At 40.0% G+C, this 10,609-nt stretch overlaps 1 protein-coding gene and 1 long non-coding RNA gene across 3 annotated transcripts in view; both read left to right on the top strand.

The window, feature by feature from the left end:
- The window catches only part of LOC126981884 (putative fatty acyl-CoA reductase CG5065), a 47,564-nt gene extending 37,437 nt beyond the window's left edge, over positions 1-10,127 (top strand). For both annotated transcript variants that reach the window (XM_050833501.1, XM_050833500.1), the window contains 5 exons: positions 2,076-2,159; positions 2,888-3,143; positions 3,564-3,762; positions 4,066-4,305; positions 4,579-10,127. In XM_050833501.1, coding sequence (XP_050689458.1) covers positions 2,076-2,159; positions 2,888-3,143; positions 3,564-3,762; positions 4,066-4,305; positions 4,579-5,062 — 1,263 coding nt within the window. In that variant the 3' untranslated portion in view covers positions 5,063-10,127. The remainder of the gene's footprint in view (positions 1-2,075; positions 2,160-2,887; positions 3,144-3,563; positions 3,763-4,065; positions 4,306-4,578) is intronic.
- Positions 1-10,609, top strand: part of LOC126981887 (uncharacterized) — an 81,058-nt gene that overhangs the window by 60,629 nt on the left and 9,820 nt on the right. The gene's annotated exons all lie outside the window — the stretch shown is intronic.

The raw sequence follows: 10,609 nt of genomic DNA, 5'->3' as shown, positions 1-10,609 counted from the left end.
ATATGAACAAACGTGGAGGATATGAACAAACGTTGGGGATATGAAAAAAATGTTGAGGATATGAACAAACGTTGAGGATATGAACAAACGTTGAGGATATGAACAAACGTGGAGGATATGAACAAACGTGGAGGATATGAACAAACGTGGAGGATATGAACAAACGTGGAGGATATGAACAAACGTGGAGGATATGAACAAACGTGGAGGATATGAACAAACGTTGAGGATATGAACAAACGTTGAGGATATGAACAAACGTTGAGGATATGAACAAACGTTGATGATATGAAAAAACGTTGAGGATATGAAACAAACGTTGAGGATATGAACAAACGTGGAGGATATGAACAAACGTTGAGGATATGAACAAACGTTGATATAAGGAGGAGGAGGAAGAAGAAGGGATGATAAGGAAAGGAAACGAATGTAAAAAGTAAAACAAAAGAATAGGAATTAAGAGAAGAATTTTGAATAGAGAAATAAAGAACAGGGAACCGAAGAAATATCGATGAGAATGAGGAAGAGAAGAAGAATAAGGACAAGAAACACAAGAAGAAAGGAAGAAAATGGGATGAAGAAAAATACACCAAAAAAAGGATAAAATATATATAAAAAAAAACATTAAAGTACAATACTCAAAAATATCGGCATGCGTTTGTGTGTGCCCTTGACTTTTAACGTAATTTCACCAGTTAATGTTAAAGTGTTTTCCTAATATCTAAAGTGTCAAGGACTACAATGAAACAAGTGTATTAGATGTTTTTTCCTTTATTCTTCACACGATAGTTATGTGAAAGCAAAATTTAATCTTTTTTACAACAAACTCACTTTCAACCACATTTTCATTTCGCTTTCAACCACATTTTCATTTCGCTTTCAACCACATTTTCATTTCGCTTTCAACCACATTTTCATTTCGCTTTCAACCACATTTTCATTTCGCTTTCAACCACATTTTCATTTCGCTTTCAGCCACATTTTCATCTCACTTTCAACCACATTTTTCATCTCACTTTCAAACCACATTTTCATTTCACTTTCAACCACATTTTCATCTCACTTTCAACCACATTTTCATCTCACTTTCAACCACATTTTCATTTCTCACTTTCAACCACATTTTCATCTCACTTTCGACCACATTCTCATCTCACTTTCAACCACATTTTCATCTCACTTTCATCCATATTTTCATCACTTTCAGACCACATTTTCATCTCACTTTCAGACCTCATTTTCATCTCACTTTCAACCACATTTTCATTTCGCTTTCAACCACATTTTCATTTCGCTTTCAACCACATTTTCATTTCACTTTCAAACCACATTTTCATCTCACTTTCAACCACATTTTCATTTCACTTTCATACCACATTTTTATCTCACTTTCAAACCACATTTTCATTTCTCACTTTCAACCACATTTTCAACTCACTTTCAAACCACATTTTCATCTCACTTTCAAACCACATTTTCATCTCCCTTTCAACCACATTTTCATCTCACTTTCAACACATTTTCATCTCACTTTCAACCACATTTTCATCTCACTTTCAAACCACATTTTCATTTCTCACTTTCAAACCACATTTTCATCTCACTTTCAACCACATTTTCATCTCACTTTCAACCACATTTTCATCTCGCTTTCAAGCCACATTTTCATCTCACTTTCATCCATATTTTCATCACTTTCAGACCACATTTTCATCACTTTCAGACCACATTTTCATCACTTTCAGACTTCATTTTCATCTCACTTTCAAACCACATTTTCATCTCACTTTCAAACCACATTTTCATCTCACTTTCAAACCACATTTTCATCTCACTTTCAACCACATTTTCATTTCACTGTCAACCACATTTTCATCTCACTTTCAAACCACATTTTCATCTCACTTTCAAACCACATTTTCAACTCACTTTCAACCACATTTTCATCTCACTTTCAAACCACATTTTCATCTCACTTTCAAACCACATTTTCACGTCACTTTCACGCTCATTTTCACGTCACTTTCAAGCTCCTTGTCCCGTCACTTTCACGCCCCTTCTTCCCGTCCCTGCAGGAACCGATGCGCGTGGCGGTGAATATGAACATGCTGGGTACCAAGCGGGTCGTCAGTCTGGCTAAGAAGATGAAGAACTTACAGGTGTGTATGGGGGGGGGGGGGGGGAGGCTGACTTACCTGTGATATACCTGTTGAGTTTGTTCTTGTATTTTTTTCTTTCTTCTCTTTTTTTAACTCGACTTAAATACATTTTTTTCTTGTCTTTCTACTGTTTTTTTTGGGGGGGCTTTCAATGATTTTTTTTCTTCCATTTTCTTCTGTTTTTTCTCTTCTCAGTGCTCTCTTTTCTCTCTTCTCTCCTCCTTTCGTTCTACCGTAACTTCTGTGTTCCCTCTTCTTTGCGTTCTTACATCTTATTTATTCCTTCTTCCTCTCTTCCATTCTTACAATCCTTCTCTTTCGTAAGCGTTCACTTCTATCTTCCATCTCCTATCCTGCACCTAACATCACAGTTCTCTTGTCTCTCCCCTTCAACAGTCCCTCGTCTTCTCTCTCATATGCGTTCTAACATCACCTTTATCTACCATCTACTCTGCACTTAACATCACAATTCTCTTATCTCATTGTAAGCGCGCTAACACCACCTCTCTGCCTCTCTCCCCTTCAACAGTCCCTCGTCTTCTCCCTCATAATCGTTCAAACATCACCTCTCTTCCATCTCCTCTGCACTTAACATCACAGTTCTCTCATCTCTCTCCCCGTCAACAGTTCCTCGTCTACTTCTCTCTCGTAAGCGTTCTGACATCACCTCTCTTCCATCTTCCCTGCACTTAACATCACAGTTCTCTTATCTCTCTCCCCGTCAACAGTCCCTCGTCTACGTGTCCACGGCGTACAGCAACTGCCATCTACCTGAGGTGTACGAGGAGCTGTACCCCGCGCCCATCGACCCCTCCAGACTGATCCAGCTGACGGAGTGGCTGGATGACGATCTGCTGGAAACTCTCACGCCCAAACTCGTGCAGCCGCGCCCCAACACCTACACCTACACCAAGGCCCTAGCCGAGCACCTGCTGGTCACCGACGGCGCCAGGCTGCCCATCTCCATTGTGCGACCCTCCATCGGTGAGTGACGTGTGGGAAGGGAGATAGGGTGTGTGTGGGGGGGTTGGAAGGGAAGTGTTTTTTTTTTTTTTTTTTTTCTTGAGGGGCCTGATGGTATGGCCCAGCCCGTTGTGACGCAGGCCAGTGTTTATAGTGGCGCCATCTTGCATTGCCTCATGCTGCCCTCCCGGAGCTCATCTTTAATCCTAGAATCTAGAGTCCGGGTTGATAGGTGGTCTTCTGGACAGCATGTGGGTAGTTTTAAGCCACTCGGCGGCGGCTGAAAAATCCCAGCTTGGTGGCACCGGGCGGGGATTGAACTCGCGCCGTCCTGAACGCGGCGCCGTCACGCTATGCATTCAGCCACCGCCTCCATATCTCCCCGTACCTCCTCATTCCACACTTTACTCACCCCCTTCCTCCCCATGTCTCCTCCCCCAGTGTGCGGGTCGTGGCGGGAGCCGATGCCCGGGTGGGTGGACAACCTCTTCGCCTTCACGGGGCTGCTGGTGGGCATGAGCAAGGGCGTCCTCCGCTCCCTCTACATCAAGCCAGGCATCACGCTGGACTTTATCCCCGTAGACTTCCCCATCAACCTCATGATCGTCTCCGCCTGGAACACCGCGGCCGGCAGATACAAGTGAGTGGGTGAATGGCTGAGTGGGTGAGTGGGATATAATGTGCGAGTGTGTGTGTGTGTGTGTGTGTGTGTGTGTGTGTGTGTGTGTGTGTGTGTGTGTAAGGGCCGCATTCTTGTTTTCGGTGTCTTCATTCTTAATTAAAGGCACAAACCATTTCATAATATATATCAAAGCATTTGTGATCAGATTATGTATCATCTATTTTTGGGGGTTTATTTCATGGCATCGTTTCGTTCGTTGTATCTATCATTGTATATTGCATTCGTGCGCACTGACCTGATACCCCACCCCCCATCCCCCAGACCCAGCTCCGTGCCCATCTTCTGCTGCTCCACGGGCACCCAGAAGCCCCTCACCAGCGACGACCTGGCGATACACCTGGAGAAGTCTGTGCGAGCCTTCCCCTTCAACTCCCCGCTGTGGTACCCGGACGGCTCGGCCAAGACCAACAAGTTCATGCACCAGTTGCATATCAACCTCGTCAACATCTTGCCCGCGCACTTGGCAGACACCATTATGCGCATGATTGGGAAGAAGCCGATGTGAGTGGTTGTGGCGGTTTGGTTGTTAGTGGTTGTTTGTGGCTGTGATGGTGGTAGTGCTAGTAGTAATGGTAGTAGTAATTGTACTTGTATATCATCACCAAATACTTAAAAACGAGAGAATAGTATCATTACCATTATTCTAAGAGTAGTATTATAGTACCAAATCTTAGCTCAACCAACCACGAGTACAGATCCCCAAAACTAACTCTTTCCTCCCTTCCTCCCCTTCCTCGTCCTCCTTCCCTTCCCCTCCCTCCTCGTCCTCTGCAGCGCCGTCAACCTCTGCAACAAGATGGTGAAAGCCGTTGGCGCGCTGGAGTACTTCATGCTACGCGATTGGGTCTTCCACAACACACGCTCGCAATGCCTCTGGGACACGCTCTCCCCAACCGACCAGGAGATCTACCACTTCGATATAGACTCCCTGGACTGGGGCGCTTACATCGAGACCTACCAGAAGGGCTGCAAACAGTACATCATGAAGGAGGAGCTGAAGGACTTGCCAAAGGCCCGAAGGAACATGAGGAAAATGCACTTCTTCCATCGTCTAGTCCAGCTGATCATGATGTATGGAGTTTGGTGTCTGCTTGCGTCTGAGTCGGCCACGCATTGCTACTCTGTATTCTTCAGGGGCGCGGCCAAGATGCTGTCCCTTCCCGTTCTTGCGGCCGCGGAGGAGTTCGATGGGGAAGGTGTTGAGCTGCCTGACGGTGTTGAGGTCGACGATGTGGCTGGTATGGATGCGGTGTTATAGATGGGAGTGGTAGAATGTAGAATGTGGTTGGGGGGAGGGAGGGTCTGTGTGTGTATGTGTGTGTGTGTTTGGGTTAGTTTTTAGTGGTATGTTTAGATTTTTTAGAGTTATGGTTCATGTGTTTTGAGGAATTTGCGTGTGTGTGTGTGTGTGTGTGTGTGTGTGTGTGTGTGTTTATGTCTGGCCAGTGCCCGATGTAGTCACCTGTCTTCTTTTTCTTCTTTATTCTCATTTTTTTCTTCCCTTCTTCTGTCCTCTTTCGGTGAGGTTAGACAAGATAGTTTTCCCTCCCTTCTCCTCCCATTTATATTCGTTTTTCTTTTTCTTTCTCTTTCCCTTCCTTCACTCCCTCCCATCTTCTTCCCTTCCTCACCTCCCTCCCATCTCTCCTCCCTCTTGCCTTCTTTCCCTTCCTCTGTCCTTCCATCCCTTTCCTTGCCTTCTTTCCCTTCCTTCCTTCCTTCCCCTTGCCTTCTTTCCCTTCCTCAGTCCTTCCTTCCCCTTCCCTTTCCTTGTTTCCTTTCCCTTCCTTCCTTTCCCTTCCCTTTCCTTTCCTTGCCTTCTTTCCCTTCCTTGTCTTTCCTCCCTTCCTTCCCCTTCCCTTCCATTCTTCCCTAACAACTACCTCCCCTCACCCATCCCCCCCCTCCTTAACCCATCACCTCTCACTTCATATGCCATTTCTACCTCGTCAAATCTGGCAGAGGGACCCCCCATATCCCCCCCCCCCCCCTCCTTTCAGTTCACCCCCCAGCTGCCCCCCAACTTGTCTGGGCATTTTCCCCCCACTCCCCCCTTTCTTGTTCACTCCCCACCCCCACCCCCCCATCTTGCTTTTTAATATGATTTTATTTTTTAATGTCATTCTTTGTTTTTTTCTTTTCGATTTTTATTTTATTTTTGAATTTTTTTGTCATCAGTTTTGCTTTTTGTTGTCTATTTAATGCTATGCTAAAGACTTTTTTTTGTGTGTGTGTGTGTCAGTGTGTGTGTGTGTGTGTCTGTGTGTGTGTGTGTGTGTGTGTGTGTGGGTTTAGCCGATTGGACTTTTGCGTTCGATGCTTGTTCTTTTCTTTACGATCAAGTGATTTTACATGAAACTGATATTGACAAAAGCCATATTTTGAAATGATTTGGAGATCTCGAAACAAATTCACGAACCCTGAAATCACACGAGAAAAGTTATGTATATAAATGAAAACTAATGATTACTTGGAAGCTCCAGATTCATGAAAATGTAAATGAAAACAAATCGTATTTTTATGAAAACTAAGGCAGGATGGGAAGGAAAGAGAGAATGGGAGGAAATACAAATCAAATCAGATCAACACTCAGGAAGAAAGGGAAGAAAAAAATCAAATCAAGACTAAAATGGAAGTAGAAAAAGAAGAAAATATAAAGGATGAAAAAGAAACGGGAGAAAAACAGAACAGCACTGAACGCCGAGCCAAAACTGAAATGAAGAAAATGGAAAAAGAATGAAAAACAAACGGGATAAAAAACAGAATGAGATTAAGAACAAGCAATGAACCCCGAGCCAAAACTGAAATGAAGGAAGTAGAAAAAGAAGAAAATAGAAAAAGAATGAAAAAAAACAGGATAAAAAACAGAATGAGATTAAGAACAAGCAATGAACCCCGAGGAGGAATGAAGGAAGTAGAAAAAGAAGAAAATAGAAAAAGAATGAAAAAAAAAACAGGATAAAAACCAGAATGAGATTAAGAACAAGCAATGAACGCCGAGCCACTCTGCTTAACCCAGCCCATCGCCGTAGCCAGCCCCTGTAAATATAAGTATAAAGATTCAACATAATGTATAGATGCATTGTAAACTACAGTCACATTTTTTTTCATAGATGTAAACAACCATAACAATACTTTTTAGCCCTTAAGTGATGCCTGTCTCGTGTATTATATCTTTAAGCTTATGTTTCGATGTGTATTTTCATGATTTTTTTTGTTATGTGTTATGAATATAGACCAGTTGAAATGAGAGAAATAAAAGGATAATTGTTTTTTTTTATGTTTTATCATATGTTTTCATCTTGTTGTTTTTTTATATATATTGTGTGTTATGAATATCTGCGTCAAAGCCAAAATAAGAAGAGTAAAGATTATTTTTTAAAGTCTTGTATAATGATATGTATCGAGATGTGTTATGATATGTTTTGAAGAATTCTGGGAAGCTCATTTTTATTATTGTTTTGGTTTTAGGTTAAGTATTTTTTTAGTCATGACAATTCCATAAGTGTAGATTGTTGTAATGCGTCTGGTCTACGTTTTCATTTGTATTAATTTGTTATGAGAGACTTCTTGAAACTTCCGTCCAGGGGCGTTCTAGCACAAGTGGCGCCCCTACCGAGAACCAGAATGAGTTAGTCCCCGCCCACGCCCACTCAAGTCGAATGTACTCAAATTTCAGTCATGCAAATTTTGAAACGAAGATGAGAATGAAAGTGAGGGAGATTAAAGAAAATTGTAGTTTACGATGTATGACGTTGATGGAAAAACTGACTTATTGAATAAAATAGTATTTGGAGACGAATGTGTCGTGTGAAATTGAACTGCAAAAGATAGAAAGTAATATTGATGGTGGAAGAATAGACGAAATGGAAGCTCTGAATGTGATAGAATTATAATGATGACCAAGAACAGGACACATTGTGGAACCAAATTGTATCTCCTGGACCCTTGAAAATAAAGACCCAAAGTTAACCGACAATGTAAACAAAGAGAAGACATTGAAAAAATAAATGAAAAAACAACAGATAAACATGATCCTGATAATAACAGAAAACGAATGCCACTTAACTTACCTAAATCTGTAAAATGAAAAATATAACAAAGGAAGAAAATGATATGTAACAAAAAAAATGAAAATGTATACTCGAGAAGGGAAAAAAGTAAAAATATATTCAGAAAAGTGAAAAAAAAACTACGAAGCTGACATAGAAGGAATATTCAGAGAGAACCAAAGCACCGCCACGCTGGAAGAGTAACTAAGATAAAACTAATTAATTAAGGTCATCAACAGGTGTGGCAAGAGTTCCTTTACCTTTCTTAATGTGCTTTTTCATATATTTTTTTTGGGTGGAGGACATCTTGCCAACCTCAACCCCCTCCCCCTCCCCCTCCCCCTCCTTCCTCTCCCTGTCTTAATCCTTCTTTCTTCCCCTTTCTCTTATATTTCCCTCTTTTATTCATCCTCTTCCCTTAATCCTCGTTCATTCCCTTCCTTTTCCCTCCTCTTCCTCCTTTCTCTCCTTATCTTAATCCTCCTTTCTTTCCCTTTCTCTTATATTTCCCTCTTTTATTCATCCTCTTCCCTTAATTAATCCTCGTTCATACCCTTTCTTTTCCCTTCTCTTCCTCCTTTCCTTCCTTCCTTTCTTTCCCTTTCCTTCCATTTTCTAATCTATTCCTCCATTCTCTTTTCCCGTTTCTCTCCTCTCCCTTCTTCTTCCCTCCTTCCCTCCCTTCTTGTAATAATGGAAGAGGGTTGGAGAGAAAGAAAGAGGGTTGTCTCCAAAGTCCTCTTCCTCCTCTTCCTCTTCCTCTTCCTCCTCCTCCTCCTCCTCCTCCTCCCCTCCACAGTGTTTGCTCATGTATCTAGTTTTAAGTATTATTATTTTTTTCCCCTCCGGCACTCCCTCCCCATTGTTCTCTTTCTCTCCTTCACCTCCTGTAGATAAAGAAGGCAGAGAAGAAGAACCGGGAATGATAAAGAGCAATCGTGTTTTTGATCCATAAACAAATGTACATAGACTTCAAAAATGAGACCCAGTGAGGCTTTGAAAAATTTGCCATAAGAAGAAAAAAAGGAGAAGAATAAAGAAGAAAATATAAGAAGAAAAGGAGAATGAAGGTCCGTGAAGGTTGAAAAGTTTGTGAAAGGAAGAAAAGATGAAGAAAAGAGAAAATGAAAGGAAGACAAGTTGTGAAATTAAGGAAAAGACGAAGAATAAAGAAAGAAAGGAAGAAAAAAGGAAATGAAAGGAGAAGAAAATAAGACGAAGAATAAAGAAAGAAAGGAAGAAAAGCTGAAGAAAAAAGGAAATGAAAAGAAGGAAAAGTTATGAAAAGAGAAGAAAAATTTGTGAAAAGAAGAAAAACCAAGAATAAAGAAAGAAAGGAAGAAAAGATGAAGAAAAAAGGAAATGAAAAGAAGGAAAAGTTATGAAAAGAAGAAAAAATTGTGAAAAGAAGAAAAAAAACAAGAATAAAGAAAGAAAGGAAGAAAAGATGAAGAAAAAGGAAATTAAAAGAAGAAAAAATTGTGAAAGGAGAAGAAAAAATTTACGAAAAGAAGAATAAAGAAAGAAAGGAAAATAAAGTAGAAAGTTGACTAGAAAAATAAATAAAAAAAAAGTGAGGGAGAGAGAGAGAAAAAAAAGAGGGAGAGGAAAAATAAAATGCCGTGAGTTGTAGTGTAATTATTAACCCATCATTATTATTATTATTATTATTATTATTATTATTATTATTATTATTATTATTATTATTATTATTATTATTATTATTATTATTATTATTATTATTATTATTATTATTATTAATGCTGTGTATATTGTTGCTCAGAGGATTCGTTCACAACAAGATAAGATTATACACGTTAATGAACTTCAAAATACAATAAGTGAATAAATAAATACAACAGATAATTACTTTTTTTTTAATAGATTGATTATTATAAAGGTTGATGACTTTATTTTATTCTCTGTGTTGGTGACCCCCCGTGTGTGTGTGTGTGTGTGTGTGTGTGTGTGTGTGTGTGTGTGTGGAAAGGGGAAGAAAGGAGAGGAGGAGGAGGAGGGGAAAGGAATAAACAAAGAAGAGGAAAAAGAAGAAAGGGAAGGAAAGAGGAAGAGGAAGAAGAGGAGGAAGTGTGTGTGTGTGTGTGTGTGTGTGTGTGTGTGTGTGTGTGTGTGTAGGGGCGGCCAGCTGTCATTATCATTGTTATTATTATTGTCATTATTGTGTATTATCAAGACTATTAATACCGTTTGTGTGTACAGTAATTTTATATTTATAGTGTTATGAAATAATAAACAAGAATACAGTGCTAATTGTGGCTTTATTTTTCATTATTATTATTATTATTATTATTATTATTATTATTATTATTATTATTATTATTATTATTATTATATGTGGTAGTAGTAGTAGTAGTAGTAGTAGTAGTAGTAGTAGTAGTAGTAGTAGTAGTAGTAGTAATACCTAAACATTACAATACAAGGACGAATAGAAAGAGGAGGAGGAGGAAGAGAAGAACAGAGAGGGAATGAAGAAAGGAGAGAAGGAAAGACGAGGAGGAATATGAAGAGAAGAGAAAAGGATGGAAGGATAAGAAGGAATAAGGAAAAACAACAAAAGGATAAAAAGAAGAAAAGAAAACCCTGAAGGAGGAAAAGGAGAGGAAAGAAAAGCAGGAGAAAAGAGGACAAACAACAAACAGAAAGATGAAGAGAAAGGGAGGAGGAGAAGTAGGAAAACGATTAGGAGGAGGAGGAGGAGGGAGAGACAGCAGGAGGAGGAAGATTAGAACAGA

This window comes from Eriocheir sinensis, chromosome 49, assembly GCF_024679095.1.
Source record: "Eriocheir sinensis breed Jianghai 21 chromosome 49, ASM2467909v1, whole genome shotgun sequence".
NCBI lineage: Eukaryota > Metazoa > Arthropoda > Malacostraca > Decapoda > Varunidae > Eriocheir > Eriocheir sinensis.
This window is presented reverse-complemented; position numbering and strand designations above follow the sequence as displayed.